The sequence below is a fragment of the Pseudorca crassidens genome, chromosome 5, assembly GCF_039906515.1.
Source record: "Pseudorca crassidens isolate mPseCra1 chromosome 5, mPseCra1.hap1, whole genome shotgun sequence".
NCBI classification, from domain to species: domain Eukaryota; kingdom Metazoa; phylum Chordata; class Mammalia; order Artiodactyla; family Delphinidae; genus Pseudorca; species Pseudorca crassidens.
Window position 1 is genome coordinate 104,295,290 of NC_090300.1, and position 21,530 is coordinate 104,316,819.

A 21,530-nucleotide genomic window follows, 5' to 3' on the forward strand; every position below is an offset into this window, starting at 1 on the left:
CACTGACATATATACACTACCAAACGTAAGGCAGATAGCTAGTGGGAAGCAGCTGCATAGCACAGGGAGATCAGCTCAGTGCTTTGTGACCACCTAGAGGGATGGGATAGGGAGGGTGGGAGGGCTGCACAAGAGGGAGAGGATATGGGGATATATGCGTATATATAGCTGATTCACTTTGTTAAACAGCAGCAAGTAACACAACATTGTAAAGCAATTATACTCTAGTAAAGATGTTAAAAAATAAATGAAGCCACTATGTTTGTAGAGTACAAGTAATCAGTTAAGAACATTATAATTTTGAAAAAGAATTGTTTCATATTTTATATTATCGTCTCATTGGTTGTTAGCAAACTAAAAGTTGAACAAAGTAAAATAGGTATGGCTAAAGGGAATGACATTGTAAACTACTTTGTTTTGCTTGTTTTAAAAAATTTGAACTAGACCATCAAATGAGACAGTACCTAATTTCACCTTCCCATTTCACACCCCATCTCTATGCATAAAGTCAGTTAATTAAATAATACACAAGAGAGACCTTAATAAGAAAGTTGACATTACAATAATTCAGACAGTACTTGAAAAACAAAAGCTATAAAAATTTAAAGATGCGCTAAGAGGGTATGTAGAGAAAAAGACTGATGCTGTCAGTTTGGATTCATATCATTATATTCCTGAATTTATAGTAAACCTACGCATATCTTACTATGACATTATTCATTGAAATTCTCTCCTGGATATAAACAGCATGCTTTGAAAATGCAATTTAAAGTTAACCAGATAAAAAATGATCCTTTAAATAATTTTTCCTCAGGCTGTAAATTGACTTGGGAGCCACTCTATGCACCCAAACTCCAGGTTTACACAAACATATTTTTCAAACTCTTCTCAAACACTGTTGTCTCTTCAACAGTATTATAAAAGTCACTTTCATGACATTTATAAATCAGTAATTCAGAATATGGTTTTTGCTGTCTGCTGCTGCTGTCAGGTGCTTCTAGGGTTCTAATCCTGCACCTCCACTCATTGGTTATCAGATTTTGGTAAAGCTACTTAAGTTTCTAAAAAGAGTTATAATCTTAGCAGAATTAAAAAGATAATTTGTGTAAACTGCTCAGCAGACAGTCTTGCACATGTTACTGGTCATATTACTCCCTAATTAAAATCCTCCCATGAATCTTCAATATCTTCATAAAGCGCAATAAGCTTAACATGGCCCAAAGAGCAACTTCGTCTTGTTCTTGGCCCCTGTATATAATTCTCTGCTTTTAGCTCCCACCATTTAATTTTTCATGTCTCCTCACTGTAGTCACACCAAATAGTTGGCTCTTCTTTAAATTTTTCATGCTGTTTCAGGTCTCAGCGCTTTTGCTATTCCTTTATCACCCTTCTTTAAAGAATGAGCCACTGCGTCTCATCCTCCAGACCTTCATGATCTATTCATGCTGAATTAGGGCAGCTTCTCTATGCTCTCATAGCACTCTTTGCATATCTGTCTGGTAGTACATGTCATTCAACCTTGTATTTTTTAATTGAAACTTTCATTTTCCTCCCACAAATCTAGACTATAAATTATGCAAAGGCAGAGGTTGCAGGTCTTATTACTTTTTTATCCCCAGAGACTCACGCAGAGTATGGCACATATTAACCGTCCTATATATTTTTCGTTGAATGAATCAATATTATACTGGGTCATTGTAAGTATGGGACCTTTCTGCTAAGGAGTTTCAAAGTACTTATCTTTTATATAACATCTGAAAGAATTTTAGTCCTGAAAGTACAATAAGTTGAAATTTAGAGTTAAAACCAAATACAATATTTAGATCAGAACTTATGTTTTCTTATTAGACTAGATTGCTTTGTCTAAAAGTCCCAGACAAACATAAATGAATTATCTAGATTTAGACCTATGAGTTTGAGAGTACATTTCTGATTTGATGATATAATACTCAAAAATGTCATACTTTTAAAAAGTTAGGTGAATTTCTTCTTCTGTGAAATAAGACACAATAAACATACCCTGGACAAGACAATGATGTGACTCTTCCCTGGACCAAACTTTCCTTGAATTGTGTCCTTGGCTTTGCACCTAGATTAAGTCTTGACATTTGGGCAGGGAAGAAAGCAGTCAATAGGACATAGCAGGGAAATTTTTTGAATATTTTATATTGCTTTTGATTATGGAGTTTTGTGATAACTACACTCCCAATAATTTCATCTCTAGCTTGAAAAGTCAATAGTCTTCAGTGGGATTACAAATGACTATCACAGATATTAAACATCCAGGTTATAAGTATTCTTTTTATTCCTTTGTTCACTTTCCCTCCTTAAGCTGTATTCCTTCTTAATTAAATATGTCAGTGCTTTTCCACTTTTTAGTTAGATATAGTTGTAACGAGAAAGCTCTTATGGATCAATGTTGTTCATTAACCTAAAAACAACAACAGAACACTCCTTCTGTCATATAGTTAGAAACTCACATAGCTTCACTTTCAGGGAGTGATAAACTGGGCGAATTGTGGCTTAATCAGTGGTCTTACCATTAGCATTTTATAATTCCAATGGAAGGACTTGGCAGGATGGTAGAGTACTGGCCTTGGAAGAAGATAGCCCTTAGTTTCAAATTTTAGATTAGCTTTCTTACCAGCTGCATGAATCTGACAAGTTGCTCAATTTCCCTAGGCTTCTGACTTCTCATAAGTAAAATTAGGAAAATAATACTGGTCTCATTGGATGTTGAAACGTTTAAAAGAGACAACACATGTAAAATACTGCACATCATTTTTGGCACCTATGAGAATAGGCTCAATAAGTGCTAGACATTATTATTGTTATTCATAAATACTTTTTAAAATAAAGTTGCTATTCTTGAATTCTTATGCAAATACAGGTATTTTAACAGTGATGGGAACAGAATTTTTTTTTTTTTTTTTTTTTTGTGGTATGCGGGCCTCTCACCATTGTGGCCTCTCCCATTGCGGAGCACAGGCTCCGGACGCGCAGGCTTAGCGAGCGGCATGTGGGATCTTCCCGGACCGGGGCACGAACCCGTGTCCCTTGCATCGGCAGGCGGACTCTCAACCACTGTGCCACCAGGGAAGCCCCAGAATTTTATTATAATTAGGTATTTAGATATTTTTCCATCAAAGTACATAGCAAAAGCCACCTATATCATCCTTACAAAGATAGCAATGTGATGGATTTCTAAAATTGAAAAAATAATTCAATGGTAGAACTGGGTTTAGAATGAACATGACATTTAATGCTATGTTACATGACTTTGGAATGCCTCACTCCCCTCTTCTCCCATTTTAGTTTTCAATGTTGACGCTATGAAATTAATTTGAGTTTCTAATCAAGCCCATGCATCTAATATTTAAACTTATAATGTGCATTTCAGGGGAGTTTGTCTCCTGACCACTGTTTTTATTGATCTAATATAACAAGCCAAAGCTGCATAATTTTGAACTAACTGCTAAAATCATTTGCTCATGGCTTTACTCTCTTCCAAGTATTCATTAGTATCACATTATGATGCCAAGACTGGCGGACAATTAGGCTAACACCACCCAGTGAGACTCTCTGTGTTGTGGCCTGAGTGATGAAAATATTTAACGATAGCACCAAAGCATTAACTGAAACGACTGTATGAGTATTTACATGAACAGAATCCTGCATGATGAGACTATTCAAAATTTGGGACATCAGATTTTCAACTATGAGGTCACATTGGAACCACACTAAATTAACATCTTATTTTATATCTTTGTGTGAAACTTACTTTCATCTCCTGTTTCAAACTCAAACTTCTGACTGTATCCACTGTACCCTGTTGCAGTCCTCACTCGGATATGAAAAATGTACTTGGTGGCTGGCTTGAGACCTGTGATGATGGCACTGGGGGCCTTGGACCTCGTGGAGGAATAGGAGAGCTGCTGCTCATGGTCCTGGAGACAGAAGAGAAGAGAAGGGGAGTGAAGCAGGGTTATTTTCCTTTACCTTGACACACTGTAAAGTCAAGCTGAGGAATTCTGCTCTCTCAAAAATACTGATTAAGAACTGGTGCAAGCATGGTTTTCCATAATTTAGTGCTTCGTTTTTCACCAATTATAATGCATATGATATGGTCTTGATTTGGAAACTTTTTAAGAAAGACGATGATCTTGTATTTTTGGTGATTTGGATTTCTGACCCGACTCTAAGGAATGGTGGTGGCGTGAAGAGCATGTTTACACAGAATGGCAGCTGCATCTTGAATAAAATGGGCACATCAGATCAGACCGGGCCAGCAGCAAGCAAGGAGCAAGGGTGGGAGAGTTCAAGTACCCGCTACTCACTTCTACCCGCAGGTAGTGCCAAAATGCCGGCGCTATCCGTGGGTAGACCTGTGGGTGAAAGGAAAAATAAATTAATTGTTTTTTTAAAGTTTGCGATCTTTTATCCCGAATCAACTGCCTTGTTCTGAAACTCAGTGATTCCCCAGTAGTAACACTGAAGTTGAAGCAACTTAAGACATAAAATGATGAAAATTTTCCTTTGAGGGAGAGTTGACTCCTCTGCAAAATACCACAGTTTACTTTGTAAAGATGTACGAGATACATACTGATTGTGAGGTAGATTTTTTTTTAATCAAAAACAAATTTATGGTTACCAAAGGGAAAAGGTGGGGCGGGGGAGAGGGATAAATCAGGAGTTCGGGATTAACATACATGCACTACTATATATGATAGATAACTAACAAGGACATACTATATAGCACAGGGAACTCTACTCAATATTCTGTGATAACTTTTATGAGAAAAAAAACCTAGAAAGGAATGAATATATGTATAACTGAATCACTTTGCTGAACACTTGAAAGTAACACACATTGTAAATCAACTACACTCCAATAAATTTTTTCTTAAATACACACACACACAAAAAAACAGTACATACTTCTTATTTTCAAAGAACCCTCTGGGAGTATATGTTTCAACTGTGTTGACTTCTTGCCCTCATTTAATGCAGCCAAAAGACCCTGGGCTTGTGTTGCACCATGAAGCCTTTGTCCGGTTTGCTGTTTTTATTTTTTATTTATTTGTTTTTTAACATCTTTATTGGAGTATAATTGCTTTACAATGGTGTGTTAGTTTCTGCTTTATGACAAAGTGAATCAGCTGTACATATACATATATCCCCATATTTCCTTCCTCTTGCGTCTCCCGCCCACCCTCCCTATCCCACCCCTCTAGGTGGTCACAAAGCACCGAGCTGATCTCCCTGTGCTATGTGGCTTCTTCCCACTAGCTATCTATTTTACATTTGGTAGCGTATATATGTCCACGCCGCTCTCTTACTTCTTCCCAGCTTACTCTTCCCCCTCCCTGTGAGGTAGATTTTAAAACGGTCTGCCTGTGAGGGAGCATCAAAGACACAGCACAGTATGAAAGACAGCACACCTCAGAAATCAGCAGGACTGGAGGCCTGGTTCCCAGTCACCCGTGGTTAACTGCCAAACTACCTCTTCTCACTAACAGGAACCACAACTGACTGAATGCCCTCGTCATTCAGGGTCTTTTAAGTGGGCTGTCTTGTCCACCACCTCAGAACAATTTACTTGTGCCTTTAAGAGACTGTCCACAATATGCTGGTAGTGGGAAGACATTAAAGTCAATACTGTTTTTGTATAGTGTTATTGTTCAATAACTTTATAATGGTGTTCTAGTACGGTATCTGAAAAAAAAATTTTTGTATGAACAACTCTTCTAAATTCATAGGTCAAATTAGGCTACCAGGCCTTTGAGTTAATTCTCCACTATTCTCATTATAAAATATCTAAAGATAGAGATTCTCAGAGATGGAAGTAACTTTCAAGATCATTAATTAAGTCACTCATTTGATGCTTAAATTCGATCTATAATATTCCCATCAAGATTTCATTTAGCCTTTGCCTGAAAATATCTGTTGTTCAGGAGACCTTCCAGGCAAACAAAGTAACCTACATACATGCAGAATGTATCAAACTGCATTTATTGTCTGGTGATGCTATAAGATTTAGAACTATGAAAATCATTTTCCTTAAGCTACTTTTGAGAAAAAAAAATCCTTAAAGATCATTTTAAAACTTTATGGCCTTGTTTGTCAGAACTTTATATGCTACATGGTTATTCTCTGTCTAGCTGAGGAATTGAATTTGTCATCTATACCCCAAATACAACTGTTTATTAAACACAAAGTACAAAGAAAAATGAGTAAACAATAGCAACATTTTAAATAAAAAAGACAAAACAGATAAATTGTAACTTATATTTATCCCTAGGTCATTTCCAGATGAGAAAGTAAATAAATATCTGCCTGTTATAAAATCCAAGAAAATAAATTCTATAAAATCATTGGTGGCAGTAATTATCTGCTAAGGCCCTAAAGAAGAAGCTTTCTAAGATGAAGGCCTTTATAATTAGGGGGTTTAACACCCATATTGTGGAGAAAGAAAGTTTGTGTTCTATTGGAAGAGATAATACTGTTTCTGGTAGAAATCTGTAAAAACTTTTGGATTGTTCATTCTTACATAGAAGAGGAGAATATTCCACCTCTCACAGAATTTTCTGCAACATTAGAGTTATGGGGTATTCTGAGTAGCATTGCACAGTATGAAATTATGATTGAGAGAATTTTTAAATCCTGAAAAAGGAATTTAGTCTTATCCTTAAAGAGAGGAGATACAGATTGAAAAATTTACTTAGAATGGCACCATAATAATTACACATTATGTCTTTGCTGCTTCACAAAAACATAGCTAAATAGTAATTTATTACTCAGTAAAGTTACAGGGAGCAAAGGACTCCTTTTGCAAATAGCTTTTAGCATGTCTGCTGTTATATAGAAGTGTATCTGTAGCTATATCCCTGAAATAAAAATCATTAAGTAGGAAGTATGCTTACATGGTTCCTCAGCCTACAACACAGCAGTGTGGGGGTAGCTGCCTTGCCTCACATCTTGCCTCCTCGGAGCATGCCAAGAAAGAGAGCTCAGAGAACAGTCATGCCAATTCCTCCTTCCAGTGCATATCAGCCCCCTCTCCTCCTGGTGTTTCCAAGCTCTTGGGAAACTAAGTTAGCACTTACCCATGAAAAGCATAGGGCACTTACTGTCCCAGAACTTTGGCTAATTGCCTTTCTCCTGACACATCAACTCCAATTCAAAGTAGCTGTCACCAGATAGAGACAGTGTTTTGCTGCAGAGCCATCGAGATCTCTTTATTCATCCATGGGGGCTCAATTCTGAACATGCTTGAATAGGGTATGTGTGAGGGTTTTTCTAGAGTTTGTACCATATGGAATTGCTATTTGTATAATACCTATGTCTTCAACTTTCCTAGGTAATACATTCCATTGTTCATAAAACTATCTTATAAGTTTTTTTACCCTTGCTAAATCCATAATAAAATCTTCTCATTCTTAATATTATTCATTTTAGTACTTTCTTTTTTTTCTTGATCAAGCTTTCCAGAGGCTTGAACCAACTTTTGGCTTTATCTCTCTATTGTTTCTTTGTTTTCTATTTCATTTAATATCTGCTCTTACTATAAATTATTTTCTTTCTTCTTTTTTTGTGTTAATTATATTGCCTTCTAACTTTTTACATTTCATGCTTAACTCACTAATTGTCAGTACACCTTTTCAAATACAATTTAAGTCTACAAATTTCACTCTAAGTACTGCACTACTGTACTTCATAAGTTTTCATGATATATTATCAACCAGTTCTGAGTATTTACTAATTTCCATAAACACAATATTTCTTTTAGTCTTTGTGGCAGATCCAGGATTATTATTTCACACTTTTAAGGGTCAAAACAGGTTGTCAGGCAGTAAATAAATGGCATAAAGTGAAGCTCCAAAGGCATAACCCCATGGGTTGCAAAGTACACTGGACTGTGGATAGGAGAGCACTGGCAGTCTTCTGTACTGAGAAGCATTAGCTCATTGGCTGAACGTGAAACAGTTTTTGCACTACTTCCCCTTGGATAAGCATAAATAATAATATCAATCATGGGACAAATCATTTAGTAGCAATGCACTTTAATGTACGGTTATGTATATCATTTCCTAAAATAAACATATATACAATTTCTATTTTATATATTTGTATTCACATATACTGAAAACATAGTTCAGAACTATAGTGTGAACACAGAGCATTCACTGTCAAACAATATGCATGTATTACTCTCTAGAGATGTAGACTTTTATTTAAGGTTCTCTTCTCAAGGGCAGAGTCTGCAGCTTAGTCTCAGGAATTGCCCCGTCCCAGCTGCTGAGGATCTAGGTTTTCCTGGGAGTCTAATCTTATTGTTACATTGAACCTTTCATTTGCTTAAAATACTGACTCTATGTTTTATCTCTATAGATGTCAACTCTTCATGGTCACTAACAGGGATGTTCTTACTAGAGTCTGGACCCTCTTAGCATTCAATCTGAAAACTAACTTAGTTAAAAGAAATAGGTTCAGGTGTCCAGTCACTATGGCTGCATCTTTCTGCAACCAGAGGTAACATGGTCTGTTATCAACAGAAGGCAGCATGTAAAGAATTCTGGATTAGAATTCTCCTGTCTTGGCTCGCTTTTGGTTCTGCTTCTATTATGTACCTTGGTAAATCACCTTCAAGACTTTGATTTGCTCATACAGAAAATTCATTCATTGCACCGACATTCACTGAATGCTCTCTATGGGTATGGTTTTAGGGCTCTATAGTAGATCTGGCTTACATAATCACCAAAGTTCTACGTAAGCAATTATATTCTATAATTTTTGTATGTTAGAAATACAAGTCTGCTCTCTTCTGCTGTGATTGATTCTCATCATGCCTCATCTTAATCTCTTGAGTTTACCGTCCCACTTATGGAAGTAGATGCAATAGGCCCACAAAGTGGTCATCTTCTGGCTGGTTTGCTTTCTCTTAAAGTCTTTGGGTCTAGGGGGTTTTCTCCAAGATGTTACCACATTGTTGTAATTTTTAAAAATGTTAAACTAATTGGATTACATATGTGATTAAAAATTATGTTGTAGAATTTTTTTGTACAGATATATAGATCTAAATATATATCAGCAATCATGAGATAACAACCATGATTTATGCAGTGCCTTACAATTTGCAAGGTGTTTTCACACACATTCTTTATGTAGTACTCATAATAATCTTGTGAAGCAATAAGAACTGGTAATATTTTTAGTCTCACTTAGCATATGATGAAATTGGTGCAGAAAGAATAAGTAACTTACCAAACCACGTCACATAACTAGTCAATGGCTTCTGTTAAAGTTGTGCTTTTTCACTATCCAATTTAGGCAGACATGTGCAGGGCAAAAATGCTTATAAATTAGACTTTGAGCCAAGGTTATTTTTTACACACTTTATGTTCTTGATTATCTGATCACTAGAAATAACTTCAAATTTAAGACAGACTGTGAACCAGATAGTAATGATTTGATGGCATTAGAATACTTTTATATAAATAGTTCCTCAGTGGTAGAAACAATTTTCAACATTGAAAATTTCAAAGATAAAATTATTTTCTACTAAGGTTAACACATCCAATCATTCTGCCTTTATTTTTTTTCTATTTTGATATTATGTCATATAGACAGATTCCAGGAAATTCCAAGGGGCTTATAATTCACCCAATCTTCCAAGGAACATAAAATATTCGTGTTTGGGGCTTCAGAATAGAATTTTTTTGATAGGGTCCAGGAGATTCTTCTAGAATTTTTTATGCATGATGGTACTCTACATGGCTTTATTCACAGAACAGTACTAAGAGGACAGACTAAAAGCATTGTTGGATTTTCCTTTATCCTTTCAAGTAAGTCATGCCAAGTTTAAGTCATCAGGAATAGGTAAAAGTGCTATTAAAAATTAGCACTCTACTACCACAATCGTTATTTTTTAATTAGCAATGTCCTAATTAAGCCAATGGTAAAGCTCCTGTTCTACTGGCTAGGAGATTGAAGCTATAGAGTCCTAAAAAAATAAAAAAGTGGATATTAATAGCTCTGCTAGGGGTCATCTAAGTCATTTTTTTGTCTCTTTTCTCTTTCCATTTTTGTGTCTGTCTTTCTTACCCTGCCTCTCTGTCACACATACAAACACACACACACACAAACACACATTCATCAAACAATTCATGACAGAAGACTGTTGAGATGTCTGCATAATAATCTCTCAAAACTAAACAAATTAACACCACATTTAGAACATGATTCATTACCTGCAGAAAGATATTTTCCCTGATAAAGCAAGAATTGCACAGCCTAGAAACATAAAGTTTGAAAGGTTATCAAAGAATCCTGTTGCCTAAACAATGGTATTAGCAAACCTGAAAATATTTTACTTGAATGAAAGGAAGTTATTTCACATGACCCTAGGAAAAGGAAAGCTTGTGTACTAGATCCTGCCAGAGTTTAACAATTGCTTTCCAAAGAAGAGAGACAATGAATTTGGTGTATTTTATTTTATAGGTCATTATAATAATGAGCCCTACCTGGGCGCAGGTACTTATCATACCCTGGCTGAAAGATTCCTTAAGATTTTTCATATTTTTACTTTGATGCTGCAATCTCCTGATTACTAATGTGGAATCCCAAGTGCTATAGAAGTATTTGTTCCTGGAAAGGACAGGCTTCCCTAAGATCAATATATGGGCATTGTGCTTTGTTCCTCAGTTTGCTTTTGAATTTAATTGGAATGAGTCAATCTCTGAGAGAGTCATGAACTCCTAGTGCACTCCGGTTGTAGGATTGGCAAAATAGAGCATCAGAATGAGCTGTGTGAGCCCAGGAACTGAAGTTATAGCATGTCCATAAAATAGGCATACTTATATAAGAGCTTATAGTCCTAAAAAGTCATCTATTTTCATTCTTGTATCAGTTGCTTTGATTCATCCCAAAGAAGTGTTAATCTGTACCTTTTTTTTAGAGCTTTTTAGAGAGAGAAACTTATTCTACTCCAGGCAAACCATAAGGTACACAGGTTCTTCCTAATTATCTTACTGAAATTTAAAAACAACAGTTTTTTTTTAATATGTGGAAAATGTCTCTCCTAATGATTGAGCTATAATAAACCATCATTTTCTCTCTATTAATTATGACTGTCTACCTAGAAATTCGTAGCGGATTAACTGAAAAGATTTAGAACTAATAAATCAGTTATTTAGCCAACATACAATTATCAGTTGCTTTCCTATACACTAGCAATGACCAGTAAAATTATATTTTAAAATATTCCACATACCATAGCAACAGAAACCTTATAATGCTTAAGTATATGACAAGAAATATGCAAGACCTGTATGAGTAAATCTATAACAGTTTGCTGTATAAAAAAGAAAATCCCTTGTTTTCGTAACTGTAATTCAAAGATCTTTTGTAGAATACTACATAGTAGCAGTAAAAGTAGGAATCTTAATTTTCTTTGTTTTTGAATGGATTAGCTGTTAATGTGGAACTGTTAAATATAATCATGTCTGATTTAGGTTTTTAGTAGATATCTAGGTGAGAACTTTTCTTCCTTTTTCTTACACTGTAATTTTGTTTGCATTTTGTTTTTAAAATATGAAATGGATTTTGAATGTAATAAAACAATTTATCTGTATTTGCCAAGGTGATTCTATGTTGTTCACCTTAATGTAGTATATACTTGTGAAGAACTATCTTTGCATTCCTAAGATAAACCTTACTTGTTAATACTTGATTATAATATAGTTCTAAAATTTTTATTGCAATTTTGGATTCAGTTTGATAATATTTCAAATAGAATTTTTATACCTCTCTTTATAAGTGATCTTGGCCTAGAGTTTTCTTGATTTTAGCCTTTTTTATTATCAATATCTGGTTATACTACTTGGGTTAAGCTATATTTAAGAGAATGTATTATGAAAATTTTCATTTTTTAATGTTCTGCAATAATTGATATAACATGGTAATTATCTGTTCACTGAAACCTTAATTGAAAGACCATTTCAGGGACAGATATTTGACCATCTTTTAAAATTAGTTCATCCTATATTCAGATATTCTTCTTATTCAGTTTTGGTAATCAACAGAAAATTATCCATTACATTTATATAGTACATTTATTGATGTAAATTTACAATTAGGCTTGTCCTATTATTGAAAATCTCTTCCATAAATAACATTTTCCTCCTTCTAGTCAAGCTTGTTTATCAGTCTTCAAAACCACTGGATTTTGATTTTTTAAATCAAATATACTTTTCTTGATTCAGTTTCATTAATTTTTGATTTTACACTTATTCATTCCTTCTTCCTCATCTTTTTAAGGTTTGGATATATATGTATCTCAATGTCTTTCATTTTAGAATAGTTTATAATTTAAGTCTTTTACCCTTTAATATGTGTTACTTAAGATAATATTCTAAATTTTCAAATAAATAGATATCGGGGTGAGATGGGGGATTTTTTAAAAAATTTTTAATTTTGTTGCATGATTTTCAAGGAATGATTCAAAGAATGAAGGAATAATTTTATACTACCTGACTCCTTCCTCTAGTTATTTCAATGCGTATCAATATATATCCCTAAGTAGTCAGCAATTTCCTCAAAAATGTGATATACAGTTGCTTCAAAAAACAAAACAAAACAAAAAAGCAAAGGAATGCTGGATGCATAGTTAGTGTTTAATACATATCTACTGATTGATATTCACAAAGGAATACCTAGCCATCATTTAACACCTGGTGCAGCTCTGGTCACATATCATTGGGAACTGGACTACTAGAACTCCTGCTCCAATGCAGGAGCACAAATTGGGATGGCTTCCAGCTAACACTGATTCTCCTGTGACCAGATCTAAATTAGCCCCACTATCAGGAGAAAAGGGGGCTGGTGCCCAACAAAGCTGATTGCCCTGGAGATAAAAGCAAGTGAAAATAATTATGGATTTCTTATCCAATGACACTGAATCCATCATGAAAAATACAGAAAGAGAATTACGTTGAATAACCTCAGCTTTTCTGACTGTTGCCTTCCTGAGTCTAGAACATTCTGCTCTGCCTTGGATTCTACATTTTGACATCCTTAAATAATCATCAGAGTTGGGTTTTGTTGCTGGTAGCCAAAAGAGTTACCTTCTTTTCTCACAATCATTTAAGTACACAAGAGGGAGTTTCTAATTGGGGGAGAGAAGGGGTTAACAAGCTGGTTGGTAGGGTGTTCTAAGTTAGTGGGTAAGGTGTTCTGAATTTTTTTTAAAGTAAAAATTGGCTACTGCTATGACAAAATTACAAATTAAGCATAAGTAAGAAAAATGTAGAAGTAGATATTCTAAGTACACAATTACTTTTTGACTGCACTTTTGGAGAAGTATCATTTAGTATACCACAGCTATAATTTACTATAATCAACTTTTGATTATCCCCAGTAATCCAAAACAGGAGATAACCCTAAATCACTTTTAAATGCATTCATGACTTTTTTTCTTATATTCCTTCCAATGTGTATCTTGTTTCACCTAAAATGAAATTAAATGCACTCCTTGAACATTAAATATTGAGCAATAGTAGGAGATGGCAGCAAAGTATACCTGATGGGAGCAGTATATTGCTCTAGAATTAAGCATTCATAATTGATTTTCAGAGAACAGATAAGTTACACGTAGATAATTAACTGCTTGAAATTGTGGTTAAATTTACTTCTAGGGAAAATGGCTAGATTATTCCAGTGTGACCTTTACAAAATACTGGTGCTAGAATGAGACCAATGGAGTCCTAGTGGTAGTCAGTTTGTCTGTGAAAACTGCGAAGATTATAAATCTCAAAGAGTCAGGCTTGTTGTAATATAAAAAGCCAAATAACACATAAAACCCTTTTACAGGCTCCAACAAATGTGTTTAGCATTATTTCTTTCTTTTAGGAGTTATTATCAATAGGTGGTGCATTTAATTTAGGGCAATGATAGACCTATGCCTTGAGGTAATTCTGCAGATGCTGTGAGAGGTCTTTCTAAAAATTTTATAAGTGTTTTGCTTGCCTGTTAACCTCTATATTCTCACGGCTTAATGCAGTGTTTCAAGCATATTGTAACCTCTCATAATTACAGTGATACATGATACATCATGATACATTAGCCAAGTATACTGAACAAATATATTAATGAATTAATTGCTCTATATGTTTAGCTTTTAAATTATACATATTGTTATAGCAATTTAAAATTAGTGTGCATAAATGAATGATAATTCAAATGAGAGATGAGAAAAATTGTTTTGCTGGCTTATGGTACTTCCATAATCAAAATGCAATAATATTATGTCATTATAGCTGGCTTGTTTTCTTCAGAACATTGTGGAGAACAGCCAAGATTCTACTTGTCAAAAAATACTTTGCAAAACAATATGCTTGGAAAACCTAAGATTTGTGCTGAAATATCTTTTAATACATATATATTTTAATATTTATTCAGTTTTAACTTTCCCATCTGTCTTTGTGTAACCTACCTTATTGCAGATGGGATATAGATTTTTCCTCCATGCTCTATTACTCTATAAATATTTATAATGGTGTTCAAGTAGAAATTCAATGTTTAAAGCTTGATACCTGTCTCTGAAGAAAGTGTCTCCATCCCAAAATTCCTTAATGATTTTCTTAAAAGTATGTCATAGACAAACAACAACTTTAAATTTATCATTCATTTTTAAGGTTTTGGGTAATTTATAAGAATTTTAAAACCATGTGTAAATTTGGTGATAAGAATAATAACATACAGATAGAAAAAGAAGGGAACATATGTAGAACAAAACATTTTAAAAATTCATATTTACTGAAGTATTGAGGATGAATAAAATTATTTATCTAAAAAGGGAGAAATGAAAAGGAAATTATAATCACTATGAGAATATTTGAGGATTACACTTAATTTAGACATTTTTTAGAAAAGTTTACAAATTACTGCTGATGTCAGTAATTTAGGTCAAGTACTAAAATAGCTATATAAAAGGCTAAAAAACAACTTTTATCATAAAATTAGGGTAAGTTATCAATAAATGCCACTGAGAGGAAAAAAACCACACTAAACATCTTTGGAAACATTACTACACATATGTTGACTTCTTCAAATATAAATGGTATTCCAAATGTCAAACTGAATGTTTTCAAAGTTAAACCATTGGAAAAACATGGCTGAATGGAGTGGCATAAAACTAGAAAGGTAACACATGCATGGTACTTTGATTAATTCTTCCTTAATTGTGGAATGTAGATTAAAAAAATAATAAAGCTGGGAGGTATAACATGTTTTTTAGAAAAGAAAAATATAGAGCAGTTAATTTTTTTCACAATAGTACTAATTGAATTATATGATAGGTAAGAAATATGAAGAATAGTAGAGAACAAGTCTTTGAAAATGAAATAACTAGACAGTAAATGTAGGTGACTGGCCTCCAAAACTGTTTCTTCATTGCTAGATATTCTGACGGAATTAAAGTGAATAATAAGGAAGGTAAGATTTATAGATAAGAATAATAAAGAAGGCAGAATTTCACTAGAGTGAAATTGCCTTAGAATACGAAAAAAAAAAACCGCTTTGTAGAAGTGTCCATGGAAAAACAGTTATCTTCTCTGAGTATCATTAAAGGCTTACATTTGTCCAAATTAGCCGCAAAATATGGTGATACAAGAGCTGCTTCTTGCATTGAAAAGGGGCAGAAATTCATTTAAATGTACAAGCATGAGAATGCCTTAGTCTCATTTAGAATAGGAGGAAAACACTTTCTGAAGATTTATTTTTCATTTTTATCTTTCCCATTTAAATGTATGTTGTTGCCATGGTGAAACTTTAATTTTTTTGTTATATTTGTTGATGGGTCTTAATTGTGATCTGATGACAGATATATTTGTTTTGTTCAAAATTGAAACAAAGATATCTATTAAGATTGATGTACCTAGGGGCAAGACAGGAATAAAGACACAGACCTACTAGTGAATGGACTTGAGGATACGAGGAGGGGGAAGGGTAACATGGGATAAAGTGAGAGAGTGGCATAGATATACATACACTACCAAACGTAAAATAGATAGCTAGTGGGAAGCAGCCGCATAGCACAGGGAGATCAGCTCGGTGCTTTGTGACCACCCCTCTAGGTGGGATAGGGAGGGTGGCGGGGAGGGAGACGCAAGAGGGAAGAGATATGGGGACATATGTATATGTATAACTGATTCACTTTGTTATAAAGCAGAAACTAACACACCATTGTAAAGCAATTATACTCCAATAAAGATGTTTAAAAAAAAAGATTGATGTACAAAGCTACAAAGCATAAGTTATGTTTCAAGGAATGCAGTCCCACCTCCTCAAAAGAGAGATTTTAAACCTTCTTTGTAAGTGATATCATCTTGACTTGAAAAGCATCCCATTATACTCTAAATAACTCAGTATTTTCAGTTAATGATCTAAGGCAGTCATTGCCTTTAAATGTCCTCAGAGGGCTAGTAATATTAAAATGTGCATCAAATGAATGCCTCAAGATTTATAATAAAATACAATAAATAGGTTTATCAAGATACTGTGACTGGAAACTGAGTAATATCTCATCACTGACAGAAAATAAGTAATATAATATTAATAAACATTGCAGTAATTGACAGCTTCCCACAGATCACACACACACACAGACACACGGTTCTTCTAGTTTCAATGCTGCTGTTTAAAGTCAAAGGAACTTATAAGTGTGTAGATGACTACAGACAGCGTTAAAAGCAAGAAAAGGAATTCAAGGCAAAGCAAACTCATTTTCCAGAAATATTATTTTAATCTGCATCATTATCAAACAATGGATGTATATTATTTATTTACTCCATGTATAAACTAGTTTTGAAATCAAATTAGAAAAAGAAAATTATGATGAAGTAATAAGTTAAATTTAGGGTAAAATAAAATATAATCTGGACCACAGTGAAGAAGTTCTTTGCTGGTAGTCACAAATGTTGCCCATTTTAAGTATTCATGCAGTTTGTTCTTGGTGGGGGGTAGTGGCGCTAGTAATGGATGCTTTTTCCTTACACATGCAGAAATCTTCTTATTTTCAAGTTTGGGTAATCTGATCTGTATAATTCTATCTTATTTGAAATGACCACATTGGCACAACCCAATGTACAGTCCAGATTCAAAGAACTGAAAAACTACTTCGTGGAAGTTTTCTTTTCTTTTTTTTGCTGTACTTTTCTAAATTAACTATTTTTTTACCCTACAATATCTCCAGATACAATTATTGAAATAGTTTTAAAGTTTTAGAATTTCATACACATTCAAAATTAATAAATTTGCTTTGGCTTAGTACTAAAATATACTTATTTTTAAAATTAGTACAGACTAGAAACAAAGCAGGTAATATAATATTATGTAGATCTAAAATCAAGTACTACAGCAGATTAAAGATGGTGGCAAATTCTTTTACACCCCTCTCATTGAAAAGTCAGATCTTTGCCCCCCACCCCTTGAATCTGGTCTAGCCTGTAACTGATTTGACCAATAAAGCAGTGTAGAAGTGAGACACTGTCAATTAATTGCCCAGTCTCTAAGAAAACCGGCAATTTCCACTTTTTGCTTGGAGCTCTGAATTGTATGGCTAGCCTGAGACTGTTAAGCTATGTAGAAGACCAAGGTAGTCACTTGGAGGAGCCCTGAAGAGAGAGGAGGTGAGGTGGGAGAGAAGAGAGGGAGGGCGAGGGAGAGGGGATGATGATGAGCTCCTAAGCATGGCCATTCCTCAGGTGTTCCAGCCCCTAGCCTATTTTCTATCATCCCAACTGAGGTCCCAGAAATTGTGGAGCAGAGATGAGCTGCTCCTGATGTGTCCTGTTCAAATTACCTGACCCAGAGATTCATGAGATGTAATACTTATTAGTTGTTATTTTTAAGCCACTACCTTTTGGGGGTAGTTATGCAGTAACAGGTAACTGGAACAAGCAGATTGACCATTAACTTGCATTTCATAGACCTCTAATATGGATTGATTCTATTTTTTGTCACTAGATTGGGTGATGGTATTTTGAAGATTCTGTCTTAACACATGAAACTCAATCAACTTAAACATTCCAATTATCTGATTCTTTGGAAGAGTCAGATAAATTTTAGGCCTGCAACAACAGGTTAAATTAGTCAAAACAAATCAATTGAAAGTATAAACAGAACATGATATAGTTAAATTTTTTTTAATGTTAACACTTTCATAGTATTATTTTGCAGGCTCTATAAGCACTCCCAACACCCAGAAAATCCTCAAAGCTTCTCTGTGAAGTAGGTCTTACAAATGACAAGACTGAGATACAGAAAGATCAAGTAAGTTGTCCAAGGTCACTCAATAAATTAGTGATAGAGCTGGGATTTGAATCCAGGGAGTCTAGCTCTGGATTCTGTGCTGTTATTTATTACACTATGTAGCTTCCAATATTAAGTATTGTACTACAGCCACATATCATTAAGAACTTTATATATTATGTTAGAGTTTATATTCCCTTTTTATTAATATATTGACAAACACAGAGGTAAAGATAATCTAGATTCTATATATTACAAATAATTCACAGTCCTAATCATAGTATGAGACTGACGTTCACAATACTTAGTCTAACAAAGGTGTAAATAGCTTGTATTTTGTTGCTATTTCATGGGATTTTGAGTACTCATCAAATCACCTCCTCTTTTTACAAGGTAATAAGGCAAGAGGCTCATTAGGAAGAATAAAACTGTTATTTCTTTTGTCACAAAAATTAAGTATCTAAACTCATCTATGAAGGCAAACTAGAAAGAGTGAGCCAAACTAATTTCCTTTATTTGAACTTTCATTTCAATTTTTCTATCATAGTGAGTTTAGGAGGATATCTATGTTACAGATCAAAAAAACTAAGAGCTTCTCAAGGCTTTATTCTGAGATTACTAATTCTGTTATAATTTCAACAGGATATTCTATATTTACTGGTAAACTGATGACCTTACTAATAATTAAAGTACTGAGTTGGAATTTAGAGATACAGTGCTGTCTTTCTCTGACTCACAGAGAGATGAATGTAAGCATGTCATAATATTACTGAGCCAGAGCACATTCAGATGAAAAATAAACATAAAAACCTCAGCTCCATCCACCTCACAATATTGTTGTGTTGCATCAAATGAGAATGCATATGAAAGCATATTGTAAACTAGAACGTCCTCTTCATATATGAGATAGAATTGTTATTGTTGTTATTGGTATTATTAAATAGATGTCTATGTAGTTGGTGGAAAAATCTGTCACTTAGAGTAAGACGTAATATTTTAATAATGAATTATATTCTGAGTTAGTAGATGGGAATTGCATTCGTTATTTAGTAAATTAATCACTCAGAACTACAAAAACTTTCATCTTTTAATTCCATGTCAATAAAGTTAGTAGGAAAAATCAGCTGAATGCCCAGAGTCTGATGTTTTATGTAATTAGGGGTGCAGTTGAGATCTATGGGTGAGAATAACACCAATGTCTAGAAATTTCTTCAGATGACAGATCCACCTTTAGAGTTCACTACTTGGGCCTCAAGTTAGTACTTGCATCTGTGAGCATGACCAGTTGACTACTTGCTAATGTAGCTCTCACTGGTACAATGAATTAAAAATAGTGATTTGTAATAATCCTTAATGTGACATGTTTCAGGAGCTAAGAGGCACTATACATCTGTCAGCTACCGCCACCTATTTGTCATGTTACAGATGAATAGCAATAAAAAACCTTAGCCACTGTGCTAACCAACCAGTGAACTAAGTCTTCAGAAGGACTATATGGTGGTCTTTTAAAAATATGTAGCTGTTAAATATATTAAGGTAAAAATGTTATGATGCACAATTCACTAAATAGGAAGAAAATTACCAAGGGGTTGTTGATAGCAGCAGTTGTAATAGCTAAACACATTCGGGCATAACTAAATTAGAAAGATTTCGTCCATCTACCTGCTGTGATTTACCCCATGAAATCACAAGAATCAAGGGACATATGGGAATAATGATTGCATTGATTGCCTTCTTTAAATGTCCTTGTGTGATACAGAAGGATGAAATATAGGTTCTGGGAGCAATTTGCCTTTGTTAACTGAAACAGCCCAAAACAATTAATTTACACTGCATTCAACCATAAAGAACTGCAGAATACTTCCTCTGCTAAAGCTTTATATTTTCTAATTAAAGACTTAGATTTTCTATTACTAAAGGTTTAAGGAGTATCTAAATTAATTCTAATATTCTTCCTTTTTCAATCATTCTGTGGAAATGTTGACACCTCATAGTATTCAAGTCATTAGTTTCTAATTAAAATATATACACATATAGGAACATAAACTTGTCTTTTTCAACATATATAAATTGAGACAAAATTTCAAGAATAAACACCTAAACAAACTCAAATAGTGTTTACCATGAAACTTAGAAACATTAAAGGAAAACAACTTTTCAAATATTAGAATTCATAATAATGAAATTTTCTAATGATATACTCAAGTAAATGGGAAGATGTCTATTTTTACTTATTTTCCCCTAAAAATGTTAGATCAGTGTGGATTCTACAAGGTCACTGCAAATATATGATATTAAAACACAGCCAAATTCTGCAGCAACACAAATGTTTTTATGAGCAGCAGGTGTATTCTTTGAAAGACAGTAAAGCTATTAACAGCTCAGTAAGGAGTACATAATACTAGGCTGTTAACTCAGCCTCCCTTATAAGAGTACTGAGGAAGGACATTTTGAAATCATTAAGATAAATGCATTTTCAAAAGTAGCCAATGTGAATGCTTTAGGAAGAGAGGTTCATCTAAACTTTATCTCATTAAAGTAATGAATTTAGTCTTGATTTGAATACGCCCATCCAAAAAAATTATTTAATTACTCTAAATAAAAATCAAATCATAATTTTGAAACCAAATATGTTCTATTCATGATAAGTATTTGAAAATGAATTCTAAATTATTTTATTTTTTGAATTTGAGGCTTATTCTAACACAAATCTACAATACTTAGCACAGGTACCTGCCATCTAAGAATTTGGTAACGCTATTTTAATGAATGAATGAGTGATGTCCCAAGATATTTTATAAATTGTTGACATTTCAGTTGCTCACCTTGGAAAAATTATTTGTGATTTGACTCCCATGAGGACACCTCTAGGTATCTGTTTCAAAGTCAGACAGACTTTGGTTTTATTAGTTTATTGTAATTATTTTTTCCTATAGTTGCCTCACTCATTAAATTATTTAAAATTTTCTTTTAATTTAAAAGGAATGAGGCTGTCAAAAATGTTTCTGGGTACAGATTATTTGAGGCACAGAATATTTTATGATGCCCAATAAACTATATCTACTTTTTTATTTTTCATCTTTTAAATAAGAATTTTATAATGAATTATTTAATTTGATTTAGATATAAAACTATGCAGGGGCTTCCCTGGTGGCGCAGTGGTTGAGAGTCCACCTGCTGGTGCAGGGGACGCGGGTTCGTGCCCTGGTCACAGAGGATCC

At 33.9% G+C, this 21,530-nt stretch overlaps 1 protein-coding gene across 4 annotated transcripts in view; it reads right to left on the reverse strand.

Moving 5' to 3' along the window:
- EPHA6 (EPH receptor A6) overlaps positions 1–21,530 on the reverse strand; it is an 877,027-nt gene that overhangs the window by 319,493 nt on the left and 536,004 nt on the right. For 2 of the 4 annotated variants that reach the window (XM_067739160.1, XM_067739158.1), the window contains exons 7-8: positions 4,338–4,385; positions 3,782–3,947 (exon numbers count right to left, since the gene is read on the reverse strand). In XM_067739160.1, the coding sequence (XP_067595261.1) occupies positions 3,782–3,947; positions 4,338–4,385 (214 nt within the window). The remainder of the gene's footprint in view (positions 1–3,781; positions 3,948–4,337; positions 4,386–21,530) is intronic. The other 2 variants (XM_067739161.1, XM_067739159.1) reach the window with 1 other exon arrangement.